Source organism: Lutjanus erythropterus, chromosome 3 (assembly GCF_056507025.1).
Source record: "Lutjanus erythropterus isolate fLutEry1 chromosome 3, fLutEry1.hap2, whole genome shotgun sequence".
NCBI classification, from domain to species: Eukaryota; Metazoa; Chordata; class Actinopteri; order Lutjaniformes; family Lutjanidae; genus Lutjanus; species Lutjanus erythropterus.
In genome coordinates, this window is record NC_139319.1 from 21,716,349 (window position 1) to 21,732,443 (window position 16,095).

The 16,095-nt window shown below is 40.1% G+C and overlaps 1 protein-coding gene across 1 annotated transcript; it reads left to right on the forward strand.

Moving 5' to 3' along the window:
- The first annotated feature begins 2,178 nt into the window (after window positions 1–2,178).
- Window positions 2,179–15,863, forward strand: rfc1 (replication factor C (activator 1) 1). The gene is made up of 23 exons (XM_084714464.1): window positions 2,179–2,211; window positions 3,828–3,971; window positions 4,068–4,143; window positions 4,845–4,958; window positions 5,331–5,629; window positions 5,759–5,833; window positions 6,751–6,828; window positions 6,916–7,284; window positions 7,484–7,597; window positions 7,714–7,893; window positions 8,146–8,250; window positions 9,225–9,651; window positions 9,798–9,913; window positions 10,113–10,227; window positions 10,785–10,873; window positions 11,579–11,716; window positions 11,929–12,024; window positions 12,113–12,366; window positions 12,555–12,672; window positions 13,542–13,687; window positions 13,776–13,989; window positions 14,988–15,173; window positions 15,294–15,863. Exons 1-23 carry the CDS (start codon window positions 2,179–2,181, stop codon window positions 15,387–15,389), a joined length of 3,582 nt encoding a protein of 1,193 aa, XP_084570590.1. The 3' UTR covers window positions 15,390–15,863.
- The last annotated feature ends 232 nt before the right edge of the window (window positions 15,864–16,095 follow it).

Genomic DNA, 16,095 nt, shown 5'->3' on the forward strand with positions numbered 1-16,095 from the left:
TGTATTTTTTTTTTGGTACTTTGAGCACCACAACCCAAATACCATGTATTCTCAGTCACTAGAAAAGCTTTTTACATTTTCACACTTTAAAATCAAGAGTTAGTTATAGCTGGGTGGAGCATTTTTCAAGTCTTGTGGTGCCGTATACAAATAAAATGCAGACCATGGGCTTCCCAGTGCACCACCATCTTCACCACCACAGAGGAAACAGTTGCAGAATGATACACATCAACTTTAAGTCAAGTCAAGTAGAGTCAATTTTATTTTTTTTATTTGTACAGCACCAAATCATAACAGAAGTTATCTCAGGGCACTTTTCATATATGAAGTATAAAAGTAAGAAGTCGTCCTCTGAAGGACATTTCTACTGGCTTTTTCTGTGTAAAGTTAACTGAACGAGTTTCCCTCTCTTCTCTTTTTTGTGTTGTTTCGTGCTCTAAGTAGATTTTAGTGTTGTCACATTGATTTCATCTTGTTAGTTTTTTTGTCTTGTCATGTCTCATATGTCATTATTTTGTCAGGTTTTTTTCTTCTTGTTAAGTCTTTTACATTGTTTTTTATGTCTTGTCACATCTTTTACTTAAATTTTTATCTTGTTACATTGTTTTTGTTGTGTTATCTTGTTTTTTGTCTTGTTACACCTTTGTCATAATTGGGATGCATCTTTGATGTTGTATTTTTTGTCTTGCTACGTGTTTTACATTGTTTTTTTGTCTTGTTACATCTTTTAAGCCATTGTTCCATCTGGAAGGCATTGCACAATAATGCAAAATAAAAATAAACAATAATTCCACTCAAATGCATTAAAACTGAAGTAACAAGTCTGTTTTGAAAATGTAAGACATAGAAAGTACGGACATTTCTGTTCAAATGTGGGGACTAAAAATAAAAAGTTCTCACAAAAATAAATACTCAAGTAAAGTACAACTACCTGAAAAATCTACTTAAGTACAGTAACGACCAGCCAGAGGAAAAATATGTACTTTTGATTTTAAGGTCAACTGTCCCTTTATTATTCAACCTGAAAGTGATATAAATGTACCATGGAAATTGTGACATTTCACACAAAACCACAAGTGTTAATCTGACGATGGCACCAGAGGGAAAGTCTGGGGATCATCAAAGTGATTATCCTCTGGAACAATCATGAATACATTAAATGTCATGGAAATCCACTCAGGAGCAGATGATAACTGGAAATATTTTACCAAATTCACTGCAGTGACTTTAGGATGGATGAATATTATGTAGCTGAAGGTCTAAACTTTTCCTGTATTTGGATTACTGAGATGAAGTTGGTGACTGGAGGAGAGAAGAGAGGCTGAACCCGAGTGAATTGTGCAAATTAACCTTAACTGTAACCTGTTAATTAAATGGTATAATTCAACAAGTCTGTCTGTCTTCTTAATTAAATGTACCACAGGGATAATTTAACTGGTTATGAAACAGTGTTGACACCGTTGCCTTAACTGACCTTCCACAGATGTTGAGTGCAATGACACCGCAGTGTGTGGGAGCTGTCCTCGCCTCACTTTTCCAGAAACTATTGATTTTCTGTATCGTTGATGATATAACCTTATAGGGAAGTAAGACAAGCAGCAGAGAAGAAATGAGGACACTAAAAGGACAAATACAGGCAAAAAGACATTTAGTTTTTACAAGGTTGATCATAAATGTACCCATGACAAATGAATGTCTTGCAGCGTTCACAACTATAAATCATCCTGGAAGATTCCCTGTAATTAAAAATGCAGCATCATCATTATTATTATTTTTACATCAACTAATTAAACATTTGTCCTTTTAGTGTTAACATACACATGCATTTTAGAAAAATATAGAACTGAGTGGCCTGCAAACTTAAAAAAAATGTTGCCCTGCATAATCATTTAAAAATAATAATAATAATAATAAAAAAAACATGAATCTTACGTCATCCTTTTGATTTTATGCGTTTTGTAATCCTCAATTATTCTCATATATTATCTAATTATTTATAAGTCTATCATGTATGTCCTCTAACCCCTTTGTTTTATGGTCTGTCTCCCCCTCACCATACTCAACAACAGTTGGTTTGGATTAGCCACAAAACAGGACAGGAACAGACTACAATGGACAGTCAGGACTGCAGATTAAATCACTGGTGCCAACCTGCCCTGCATCCAGGATTTATACACCATGCAGAGTCATGCAGCTTCTTCCAGTCCTCTGGTAGGTGCTACAGAACACTGTCTGCCAAAACAACCAGACATAATGACAGTTTCTGCCCACAGATCATCACTCTAATGAACAGCTGAATCTGTCATACAGTGTCAGTCACACTCTAAAACACCCACTTACTGCCATTATAGACTATATTTTTACACACTATATTTTAGGGGTGTGAGAAAATATTTAAAGTAATGACTATCAGGATATTTTATTTTTTGATGCTGTATAAATTGTCAAACCACTGTATCGTGATATTGTGATACATGCAAAGATTTGCAGCAGCTGTAGTGCATGTTTATAAACCCGACTGCTAGAGAGCAGTGTTGTTATCTATCTTTACTCTTCTGATTGCATGAAAAAAGCTATCTGTCACAGGATAGTCTTTTTTCATTTGAATGTTAAACATATGGTGTTTTGTTCTTAACAAAATGACAGCTTTCCTAAAACGTGATTAAAAAAATACCAATATATCACCTTGCTTACACTATTGCAATATATTGCGATTGAATCATAATCCCTGTATTGGGATTCATATCGTATCACCAGATTATTGTCAACACACAGTCCTACTATCATTCTACAGTTTAAATGCACCGTCCTGGTTTCAACTTGTGCATATCATCATGCGCTGTCTCTGCCCTTTAAATCCTGCACATCTACTGCCTATAGACATTCATACTGTACATATAATCATCCATCCCATATATATCCATTCAATTTGTATTTCTTTTTCACTGTTTGTTATGTTTAGGGAACTATCAGACGTTTATTTTAATTAATCTTGGCTCAAATTATTTATTAGTTAGTTTTATCAGTACTGAAGAACAGAAAAAGCCTGTGTGTTAAGTATCGTTTCCTCTTGCACGCTGTATGAGCATTTTATATTTAACAATTTATTTTCCTCTTGATAATCCTAATTATTAATTTACCCTCGTTTCTTCTCTTTTTATTCGACATGCTCATATCAAAAACACAGAACAAGCACGCTGAGTGACGCACGCGACGCACACCTAGAGACCCGCCCCCGGTCGTGCGTCATCTCCAGGCGACAACAGAAGCTTCGCGCCAAGCAGTTCAAGGATTTCATTACTTTTCTGACAACTAACCTGACCATAAACTGCGAGAAAACCCTTTAATAATGGTATGTTACAATTTCAAACTGTTTATTGGCTCTAACTGCGTGCGGTCTACACAAACAAGGCGGTTAAATAAACCGAAGATAATCCCGTTGTCTTGTTAATTAAAACCTGCTCGCTGATGTTGAAGCGCAAGTCAAGTGCGCAGTGTTAGCATAGCTAAAGAGAAAAAAAAAAAAACCTTGTTAAACTGTTAAGTAAAAGTTCATCGATGAGCACATGATTATCTTTTGCCTTGCTATCGTGTAACAGTTGACATTTATGTGCTGTTTTGTGAGAGACGTCAAATTAAATGATGCATTTTCCTGAAGAAACATTATCAAAAAGTGAAATATTCAAACTGCCAAGCATCAGTGAGCGTTTAGTAATTTGCTTAATAGTGCAGCGTTGTCATGTTTAATCAAAAACCAGTCTGTTGCCGCGTTTTTATAATTAGGTTAACATATCATCCATGTCGTGTGTGTCTGTGTGCGCGCACAGGATATCAGGCGGTTCTTTGCACCGACTTCAGCGAAGCCTGCAGTGCAGAAACCAGCCTCAAATGGAAACATCAAAACAGAGAACAAGAAGAATCCTCTGTCTTCAGACGAGGAGGTGAAAAAGAACAAGAAAGAGACCACCAAGGCAAGGAAACGGGTTGATCTTCTGCCCTCATTTATGTAGCGATTTCTCTGTTTTATCATCTTATTTATTACATTTTTTGTGGTTTATGTGATTCAGGCCAAAAGCTCCAAATCAGAGGAGAAACGCAAGGATAGTGAGAAAAAACGAAAGAAGCATGCAGTCATAGAATCAGGTATGTATGATGTTTTGATGCCACATAATTTGCCTGCGCCGTGACACTTTGTGCCTCTGATGTGAATCTCATTACATTAGTCAAAGGTCTAAGCATCTGTTTTGCAGAAAAAAAAAGGTTTTCAAGTTTTTAAATATGCAGATTGTTGTGTTCTTCATTTATTTCAAAATTTAACAAGAGAATAACCCCCTTGAGATGCACCATCTCGTTTTCAAGGGGGTCCTCACATTGTTTTCTAATAGTCACTGTTGTTTTGTATAAATGCTGAGCAGATCTGAGAGGTGGACAGAGATTCAGAGGTTTCCAGAATCCTCCTCAGCCCATCTGGTTAAAAAACTGCCTCCATCCACTCCAAGACTCTTATCTTTAAATCCAAATAAAAAGGAAATGTATATCTCCTTGTTCCCTGACACAGTAAAAATGTAAATACTTAACTGTGTATGATAATTTTGAATAACTGAAATGAACACAAACATAGTTGAATCTAAACAATAATATAATGACGCACGAGTAAATAATCAACAGATTAATCAAAAATGAAAATAATTGTTAGTTGCAGCCCTGCTTTATTGGATAGAAAAATCAGATGCTCAGTTCTGTGAGAGGTGCAAACTGGGGACTTTTTGATCAGCTGTGCCAGATAGCCTGACACCTCACTCTTCATCATCTCTGCATCACATTTTGTTTTTCTGTCTGCCCAGACTCAGAGGATGAGGTAGTGAAGAAGTCAAAGAAATCTCCTAAAGAGAAACAGAAAACGAGCAAGACGGAGACGCCTTTGAAGAAAGATCCTGTGCAGTATGTCTCAGAAACAGGTGATGGGATTATGGTTTATTATCATGTCGCAGACTCACTGTGGAACTGAAACCCATGTTGTGTTGTCACATTTGCCTTGGTCATGAAAAAGGAAAACATACCTTTTTAAATAAACCTGCTGATTTCCCTGTTCCGCTTTGTCAAGTCCATCCGTTAATTTCAAGAGTACATGTAAAAACAGAAATGTTATGAATATTTAAAATTCATTTCAGCAATTTAAACCTAAATCAGTAAGTGAGGAAGTGCAACAGGATCAGCATCATTCGTGTTAATTTTAAAAATTGGGGAAAGATGGGGTCCAGCTTTAAGATGAGGAGTGGTGCTTTTTTAATTTAATTAATGGAAAATGTGTTCCTCTGTTTTGTTTGTAGACTCAGACAGTGACAACTTTCAGACCTTGAAGAAAGTCTCCAAACCCAAACAGAACGGCACGTCCAAACCAACGAAGTCAGATCCAGGGAGCTCTCGTCCAGGAGCCAAAGAGGGGCTGAAGTCTCCTGTCAAGCCTTCCTCCACACAGGGAAAACCTGCAGTGAAGTCTCCTGTCACTCCAAAGGCTGCCCCACCCCCTCAGCCCAAACAAACCCCCACCTCAGTGCTCGACTACTTTGGCAGTGCGACTATTCAGCGCTCAGATAAGAAGCTGGTCGCCAGCACCAAACGAAAGGCTGTGAGTATTGATGGATTATTCATCCAGACCATCAAGATCATGACTTTCATTTTTCAGCTCTTTGTTACAGTTTCAAATAAAGATCCTTTTACAAAAAAACTGACTTTATAAAACTCATCTCCTCATCAGCCGACTCAGGACACAGATGATCTCATCAGTGATGAGCAAATCGCCAGAGAGCTGCAGATGGAGGAGGACATGGAGGTAAGCACAGATGAGATATCAAGTACTTGATTACTCGCTTAATGGACTGACAGTAGGGATGTAGCAATATATTGAGTATTGTATAATCACAATAAAAATGTCTTGATACAGTACCGGACAGTATCTACTGTGATATATGGTTAATTATTTTATTTTAATGTTTTCATTTCATTTTAGAAAACGACTGAGGCCGACTGCTGCATTGTTTTTGTTTGCAGTTGTAAAAAAATATACATAATTTTATTAGAGGAGGAAAGCGTTTAAGCAATTTAGGTTGAAAGGAAAAATGAAAGTACACTACAGTTCACATTTATTATTTAATGAAGACCATTTGTCTTTATTGTGATAAATATATTGTGGATTTTTTTATTGTGGTATTATTGTACCTAGAGTTTTTTTGTATTATTACATATCTAGTGGAAACTATATTTTGGCAACTTATTTAATTAATCCATCTTTTCATTTTTTATGTAAAACTACACAAAAAGATACACTTTTTCGTGTATGATTGTAAACTGAATATCACTGTGTTGTAGATTGTTAGCTGAATAAAACAAGGAGTTAAAATATGTAACGTTAGGCCTTATATATATTGATCATTTCACCATTTTAAAGACAAAGTTGTGAACTGATTGATTTGAGAAAATAATCGGCACATTAATTGCTAATGAAGATCAGCATTATTAATCTCTTACCCAGTGTACCTGCCTGTAGGAGTTATAAAAAGTCTGCAAAAGTTAAGGAGATGATTGCTTGAATGTGAAAATCCCAGGAGTGATACAGAAAATGTAAAAAAAAATCATTGTTCCTTTAAAACCTTTGAGCATTGATGCTACTCATAGTTAATAGTTGAACTTGTCCTCTTTTTTTTTTTCCCCACTCTCGTGCTTCTGCTTTCTCACTCTGACTTCACTCAGCTGGAGAAGCAGGTCCATGAGGATGAGGAGTTTGCCAGAACACTGGCCATGCTGGATGAGGAGCCTCAAGCAAAGAAGGTGATGAGAAAAAAAAAACAACACAAAGGCACATTTACCTCTGATGTTACTGGTGAGTTAAATATAATTTTGTTTGTCCTCATCCAGGCTCGTAGAGGCTCTGATGAAAAAACAGCCTCTGCTGCATTTCCCAAAAAGAGCAGCTCAGACTCTGCTGCCAGCAGCACGAGCAGCCCGTCAAAGATCAACCACAGGGGCAGCGCATCGGAGGATGTGATTAGTCCGTCCCCTAAGAAGAGCCCTGGGCCTGTCAAAGCAAGCTCCAAACTGGCCATGATGAAAAAAAGGGACGAAGAGAGAAATGAGGGGCTGAAGAGCAAAACGCCAATTTCCCCCACAAAAATAAAAATCTCTCCCAAAAAGGAGCCAATCGCTTCATCGAGCTCAGGCAAGAAGTTTACTCCCAAAACAGGAAGCACGCCCACCGCAGTTAAAATTTCTCCCAAGAAACCAGAGGTGAGCAAGGGAAATACCTTATCTGTCATTTAAAATGCAGTATATAAATGTGGTAATGGAATTATCAATTAATTTATTTGTCCCCAGAGGAGGAGTGAAAGAGAAACTAATGATTAAACACAAAGCACATAAACACATCACATAATTAGAAAGTAAGACTGAGTGAAAAACAATTGTCTGTCTGTCTCTGTCTGATCAGAGCACAAGCACAAGTCCTGATGACCCAGAGAAAAGGAAGGTCAACGCCTCAGCTTTCAGGAACTATCTAAACAGAGATGGACCGCGGGCTCTGGGCTCCAAGGAAATCCCACAGGTAACACAGAAACAATCCATCGCTTAGCTACAGTAACCCCCATCTTTCCCTGTTCTTAATCACTGACTGTATATTATATATTTATGTTTGTGTGTGTGTTTGTTTGTTCGTTCCAGGGTGCAGAGAACTGTCTGGAGGGCTGTGTGTTTGTGTTGACGGGTGTTCTGGAGTCCATTGAGAGGGATGACGCCAAATCCCTCATCGAACGCTATGGAGGCAAAGTGACGGGCAGCATCAGCAAGAAGACCACGTACCTGGTGCAGGGCAGAGACAGCGGAGCCTCAAAGCTCGAGAAGGTGACCATCATATTTTTCTGGAAAAGCTAATTAAATATGCAAATGCTTGCAAATATGTGTCAAATGGAAGACACTGAATAAAATTAAACACATAATAGTAAATGAATTGTACGTGTAGGCACCAAAGAATAATTAATCCAAAGTAATTTGAGATGTAGTTACTGCTTTCTGTATTTCCTTTCTTGCCTCTTTTCTGTAATACTTCTGTGTCGATCTGGTAAAACGGTGTGTAACAATTGGCTTTATCCTCAGGCGGAGAGTTTGGGTACCACAATCCTGGATGAGGACGGTCTGTTGGAGCTGATCAGGACCAAACCAGGAAAGAAGTCCAAGTATGAGATTGTTGCAGAGGCTGAGGTCAGCATTTGTTCTTAAATCACGATGTTTACTTATTTCATGAGTGCTGCTATAATTTTAACCAAGAAGATGTCAAACCCTGTTTTAAAGTCTTTGTAGATAACAATATGGCATTAATTAAAATGCCAGTTTATGTTGTGGAACTAAGTGTTCATTCTCTTGATGTGTCTTAGACTGTTGTCTGTTTCTTAGTGTTACTGTTTGTGTATGACAGAGAGGTGATGTTGCTGAAAATATAGATGGAAATGATTTGATTGGCTCTATGTAAAGACACACTTAAAGTGATAATTCAAGACATTTGAAGTGGAGTTGTATGAAATACTTACCAATAGTCATCTGTTAACTACAGCAGATGGCGGTCAAGACTTTCCCAGGGTCGGTAACAAATCATGTTTTAGCCACCTAAGAAAAGGTCCACCTAAAAAAAAATGAAGAACCATTTAAGTGTATGTTATATTTAGAATATTTTCATCACTTTACTTTGCTGTTCTGACAGGAAACCACCATTATGTAGTCAAATGTTGCTCTCTAAACCAACCAAACTGAGGGCAAAATCAGTCATTTAACCTTGCAGAACACAGGAGCTGCCGTTCTACTGCTGCCTCGATCTGTTAGTTGTGTTACTGTGTGACGTTTGCAAATCCGAACCATCCTTTTAAAACACAACAAACAACGTTTTGTTGCTGATCCTGTCCACAGCAGTACGTTGCTTAGCTTCTGTGCTGGTGCTCCTCACTGCTTCTCCCAACTGGGGGCATGCCGCCATCTACAAGCAATACACTGACTATTGATAAGTACCTCATACCAACTACACATTAAATAATTCAAACTATTCCTCTAATTAGCCCTATTTTAGTAGATTGTCTCTCTTTTTGGATACTGATTTTATTTATTTATGTATTTTTTTTAAACAGAGCACCCAACATCTCATTGTAGCAGGAAAAAACATGCAATTAAATTTTTTTTTTAAATAGAGCAAAGCCTCAAAGACCAGGACTCCCCCCAGCAAGACTACAAACAGAACCCCCAAGTCCCAGAAGATCTCTCCCTCCAAGGGTAACTCCAGGTCCCCTCACACCCCGAGCCCGTCAAAGACCGGCCTGGCTCAAGGTCACGGTGCACGCACCAAAGACAGCGGCACGCCACCTGGGAGAGGCTCAGGTCACACAGCCCGCAGGGAACTGGGCCTTTCCTCCTCCTCTTCTTCATCGCTAGCCCCTGGACCATCATCCCCATCAGCGACCGGAGAGGGTGCCAGTCTGCTGTGGGTGGACAAGTACCGACCGCGCTCTCTGAAGACTGTGATTGGTCAGCAGGGAGACCAGAGCTGTGCCAATAAGCTGCTCCGCTGGCTGCAGAACTGGTACCGACACCACAGTGGGGGTGCCACCAAGCCAGCAGGTAGCAGACAGGTTTACCTCTGTGCAGAATTCAGAGTGATGATAAAAATAAAGTGTACACCAGGGCTCAGTTTGTTTCAGTTGATTTTAACTGAGAGACGTAACTGTGTTTGAAAAGTGTGCGTTGTGTCTTGTTTCTTGCTGCAGCAGCGAGGTTTGGTAAGTTTGGAGGAGGGAAAGACGATGGATCAGGATTCAAAGCTGCTCTGCTCTCTGGACCTCCGGGGGTCGGAAAGACCACCACAGCTGCCCTGGTCTGTGAGGTCAGTCTGAAAACACACAGACAGGGTTCTGGGTGCGTTTTCTCTGTGTTTTGAATGTTCTCACACCAATCAGTTTTTAGCAAGTTTAGCTGCACCCATGATTCCTAGTTTGGGAAAGTAATGTCTTCAACTTGATCTCTGTCTGTTTTTGACTCCTCTCGGCTGAACCTCTCTGCTGTGTTTGTGTGTCGTCCTGCAGGAGTTGGGCTTCAGCTACGTGGAATTGAACGCCAGCTGCACTCGCAGCAAAAACAGTCTGAAGGTAGTCGTTGCAGAGTCACTGAACAACACGAGCATCGAGAACTTCTACAAAGGTGACGGCTCTTTTAATTTTTGTTTCCTCGTGTTTCACATTTTAATCTACACCAGCTTTGACATGTCTGTTTCTCAAGGGAATCAAATCACTGGAAGGTTTTAATTGTGAAGGAAGTCTTGGAGATTGATTTGATTGCAGAGCAACACATCTTGTTCCTGTGAAGCAGTGTGCTAATATTTTCCCAGAGACTGGAAAAAAATAAAGAAAAATGTATATATATATATATATATATATATATATATATATATATATATATATATATATATATATATATATATATATATATATATATATATATAACTAAGAATAAAACAAAATTAAATTTAACTGTTGTACAAAAATAACTTGATGCAAGAGCTCCCTAGGAAGCTGTGTGAGACGAGAAGAGGTGTAACTACGTTAGATGTAGCACACCTGTAATGTTTCAGTTCAATAGTGAAGTGAGAACTGTGTGTTATATGTAACTGTTGGTGTGTGTGTGTGTGTGTGTGTGTGTGTGTGTGTGTGTGTGTGTGTGTGTGTGTGTGTGTGTGTGTGTGTGTGTGTGTGTCGTAGGCACATCTCAGACTGTGAGCAGTAAACACGTCCTGATCATGGATGAGGTTGATGGCATGGCTGGAAACGAGGACCGCGGAGGAATCCAGGTAACAGAAAACATAACAAAAGCACATTTCTATGATTATCTCAACAGTTCCTCATGTTTTGAAGAGGTCACAGGGGTGGTTGATCATACTTCTTAACTTTTACAATAGAAAATAAAAATCCATTCTGACAGAGGTTCCAGATGTTTGACCTCCACTGCCCACGTATCTGATTTGTGTGCCAGAGCCAAGAAAAAATGGCAACGTCAGTTTCCATAGAAACAGCAACAAGCATTGACAAGGTTAATGTATCTATAGGGTTTCTGTGGGTCCTTTAAAAAGTGTTAAAATGTCTTGAATATGATTTTGACAGGTCTTCAAAGTTGATTGAATTAGTTGATTGGAGTTTTTGGGATAAACATTTATGTTCATCAAGCTGTAACAACTACAAAAGAAAACCAACATGGACTCCTCTATTACTTTCCTTCATGTACTTTCCACTGTTTGTTTGCCAGTATGGACATGGAATATGTTTTAAATTCCATTCATAAAGGTCTTAAAAAGTCTTAAATTTGACTTCTTGAAATGTGCAGAAACCCTCATCTATGTAGGCTGTTATATGTCCACTCAAAGAAAAACTCAAATCAGCATATTTCACTGAGGTCAACGGCCCCTAGCGACTGCTGCCGCTGCTTCTGTGATGACCAAAAACAGGTCAGCAAGTACATCTTTTCTTGACACTGCTCTCTGACGTGTTGCCTCCTGTAGGAGATGATCGGCCTGATCAAAAATTCAAAGATTCCCATCATCTGCATGTGCAATGATCGTAACCACCCGAAGATCAGGTCACTTGCCAACTACTGCTTCGATCTGCGCTTCCAGAGGCCGCGAGTGGAACAGATCAAGGTATGAACACATATCCTGTCCCATATCTGACAGTGGCTCAAAATAAAATGCTAAAAACACACAGAAACATGTACATGCAAATATCAGGTTGTAAGCATTTCTATAATGGTTGAAGCTAGCAATAAAAACGCATATTGTTAAGATTGTGATGCTAAAGTAAGCTCTTCAATATAAATATTTATTTTCCTTCACTTTGTCTTTCCATCTTTCAGGGAGCCATGATGTCCATCGCTTTCAAGGAGGGGATCAAGATCCCACCCCCTGCGCTTAACGAAATTATCCTAGCTTCCAATCAGGATGTCCGACAGGTAAAAGAAGATAAAAGTATCGTACTGTCAAAGTATTCAAACTGTGGTCATGTCTCCTCTCTCACCACACTGGCTGTTTTGTGTCCAGGTGATCCACAACCTGAGCATGTGGTCGGCCAAAGACAAGGTGATGTCATACGACCAGTGCAAGTCTGATGCAGCCAAAGCTCGCAAGGACATGAAAATGGGTCCATTTGACGTCTGTAGGAAAGTGTTTGCTGCAGGGGAGGAAACCGCCCACATGAGCCTCATCGACAAGTCTGACCTCTTCTTCCATGACTACTCGCTCGCGCCGCTCTTCGTCCAGGAGAACTACCCACATGTTCGGCCAAAAGCTGCAGGGTGAGAGAGGCTCACTGTTCCCACCTGTGTCCAGTCTAAATGCTAAGCTAAACTAATTTCCTCCTGGCCTCAAGCTTCATTAACACACACACACAAGAAGACAAATATAAGGAGCTAAATGTTCCCAAAATATTGAATTATTTATTAAATGTTTCTGTATTTTCTCATCTGTCTCTCTCTTCTTGCAGCGGTGATCTAAAGTCCCACCTGGTGTTGCTCAGCAAGACAGCCGATTCCATCTCTGACGGAGACCTGGTGGACAGACGGATCCGTTCTGGGCAGAACTGGTCACTGCTGCCCACACAGGTAACGCACACACAAGAAGTAAAACGTGGAATCACCCCTATGTGTCAAAGTGCACAGCGGCCATTTCCTGCTTGGGTTGGGTCTGTGGATGATGTCATCTTCCAACCACTGAGCTCTTTACCATCGCAACATTATATTTTAAAATCCGTCTGTATTTGAGGTAGAGTGTCCTTTCAGAATTGCCAAAAGACAGAAGTTGTTGTCAACAAAAAGAAGTTGTTGCTGTTGATCATTGCATTAATGTTGCATCTCCATGTTCCATTTATTATTTATTATTTTATTAACCCTGTCCAGTTAGGTGAACCCAGCACACTTTGTTAAGTTGGTGGCAGCTGTGTTTCTTTTCTACGGACTGCCGTTAGTGTTTCTTTCAAGTTTGATGTTATTTGCACTGACTTAGTTTTAAGCTTCATAGGCTGAACACAACAAAATCACAGTGTGTAGATAGCTGTACTGGTTTAGAAGATGTGTATTTCTTCTGGTGGCCTGGTAGCTCATTTGGGAGAGTGTGCGCTCCACATAGAGAGTCTTCTGCAGCGGCCACAGGTTCGACTCCTGCCTTCAGCCCTTTGCTACATGTAAACCCCCCCACTCTCTCTCCTTCTTTCCTGTACTCACTTCAGCTGTCCTATAAATTAAATGAATCATTAAAGGTATCTGTAATGTTTCTTTAGTTTATGTCAGGGTGGTGTGTGAGGCATTTACTTTGTTGAAATTGGACACTGAATGAAATTTACTCATTATTTATAGTAGACTCACTTTATTGCAGGCTTGTTCTTGCAGTAACCTAATACCTAAACACGCTCATGTGTTGAGGCACCAGAGCTTCATCATTGTGCTGCTGTGTGTGTGTGTGTGTGTGTTCAAAGGCCATTTATGCCAGCGTGCTGCCTGGCGAGCTGATGAGAGGCTACATGAGTCAGTTCCCCACCTTCCCCAGCTGGCTCGGCAAGAACTCCTCCACCAGTAAACATTCCCGCATCGTCCAGGAGCTCGCCTCACACATGGGTCTAAAGTGAGTCGGCCTTGATCGCCGTCTGTCAGCTGTTTACACACAATCACGCTGGAGTATTTGAGTGTTTTTATGTGTTTGTCTCCTGCAGAACGATGAGCAGCAGACAGGCGGTGAACCTGGACTACCTGCACTACCTGCGGCAGGCACTGCTGACCCCGCTTCAGAGGCACGGGACGGAGGGCGCTGCCGAAGCTGTGAAGCTGCTAGACGACTACCAGCTCATCAAAGAGGACGTGGACAGCATCATGGAGATCAGCATCTGGGGCGGACAGCCCGACCCGTACTCCAAACTGGACTCTAAGGTCAGCAGGACTTTGGTTATTGGTCTGAAAACAGTGTTTGAAAGTGACATGTAAGAAATTATAACACAGTTAGTGCAAGCCATTATATACAGCATTTTAGAGCATCAGTCTGCTTTATTTACAGACTTTTATCTATCGTCTGAACTGACGAGAGGAAACGGTATGAAAATTTCATATCACAATAATGGTGGCCAAAATGATCACAGTTATCCGTATTGTTAAAAGGTGCTTAAAATGTTGAAAAAGTACTGATACACACACTGAAATAATTTCCTCATTTCATTTCACGAGTTTTATATTGAAAACCTCTCAGCAGCTTAAAATGGCATCATGTCCTTGGTGATGTCAGTGTTTTCCCTGATGCAAAACAAATACACACATCTGCTTCACCTGCATCTGGGACACTGTTGCTAGTTGTTTGATCCCAGCTTCTGAAATGAGCTATGAACACAGTATTGACAGTATTATCACCATGTCAGTTGGTATATCGAAGTCGTTTGCAGACAGTTGCCTGTTTAAACGTGGCTGCTGTTGGCTGCTGAGGTGGTAGTGTGCAGTTGGTTTTTGGAGCTTTTTCTATGAAACAGCTGCCTGCTGTGTCTGGAAACAAGGCTAGTGAGAGCAACGATAGTGAAGCAGTGGTTAAGTTGCAGGGCGGAAAATCAAAACTATAAACGCTCCATACACCTGCACAGGCGGGTGATAATTCTCTGTGGGTTCTTATCCATGAGTAACTCCTTTCGCATTATATGTTGTCATTTGAACAATTGTTGCGATATTGTTATTGTAAATTCTTCTGGCCACAACGATCATGTAGTGAAAATCCGGTGTTGTGACAGCCCTCACAGCAGTAACACTTCTGACGACACGTTGAACTACACTCATCAAACTCCAGTACCAGTTTTTCACAGTATGGTACTCCCTTTTGTGGCATAGCTTGACCCACGTCTGACCCAACACAGTGATTTGTAACACATCTGCTGTCCGTCTCCTCTCAGGTGAAGGCAGCGTTCACACGAGCCTACAACAAAGAGGTTCACCTGACGCCGTACTCCCTGCAAGTAGTGAAGAAGGGCCGCCGCGGTGGTGGTGGGGAATTGGAGAATGGAGGCGAGGACGGGGACAATGAAGTGCAGGAGTCTGAGGACGAGGGCGACAGCCTAAAAACCGATGCCATGATCAAAGTAAGATCATTCAAACTGGGATAATAATGTGCAAACATATTTGATTTCATGCAAAATTTTCTGGGCGTCCTCTCATCTTTCTCTTTTCACATGTTGTCTGTTTCTCGTTTCTCCCTGCAGCAGAAGAAGGCAAAAGCCACCAAGGAGTCAAACAAAGAGAAGAAGGAGGATTCTGGAAAAGGCAAAGGCAAGGGGAAAGGCAAGGGCAAGAAATGACCGATGACCAGAGGAGGAAAACAAAGTTCCTCTCTCCGCCCCCACAGACTGTAATATTTCTCTCTGCACTTGCAACGGTCCTTTATTGAGCATCAGAACGTAGTGAAACTGGTCTTAACCTCAGCAGGTAACTCCTCTGTCCCTCATCAGACCACACCTGACTCCCAACCAGAAATATCTCTTGTCTTTTTTAACTTCCTGTCATGTTTCCATTAGGACATCTCTATACTGAACAAATGATGCATTTTATGTGCTTGTTCTAATCATCATGTAGTAACGTGTCTAAACAGGAGTATAGCGCATTTATTCCATCATCAGGTTGTGTTCCAGGTGTCGAGGCTGTAAATAATGTGATGTATAAGACTGTTACTTTTTGCTACAACTACATTTAGCTCTGCGGTTTAGCACTGATGTTCCTGTAAATTGCAATTTTGTAAAATTTTCATGAGGATTAATAGAGAAATGTGTCACTCATGAGTGTCTGTGATTTGTTTTTTCCTAATTGAAGTGAGAAAGCTAAAAGGTTTGACAGACACTTTTAGAAAATTGTATCAGTAAGTTCTTTTTCACATCAAACCAGATAATTAGATTACAATTGTACTTAAAAAACTATGTAATGAAATCAAAATTTTATTTTACTCAATGCAGAGAGAATCTTTAAACACCAAATGATAGATTCACCAAATAATCAGAGATTAGCAGATAA

Excerpts from the sequence above, each read along its gene's own strand:
- rfc1 (XM_084714464.1), top strand. The coding sequence starts at position 2,179 with ATGCAGAGTCATGCAGCTTCTTCCAGTCCTCTG. Across the intron at positions 2,212-3,827 it reads CAGCTTCTTCCAGTCCTCTG|GATATCAGGCGGTTCTTTGC; the intron begins GTAGGTGCTACA and ends GTGCGCGCACAG. Across the intron at positions 4,144-4,844 it reads GCATGCAGTCATAGAATCAG|ACTCAGAGGATGAGGTAGTG; the intron begins GTATGTATGATG and ends CTGTCTGCCCAG.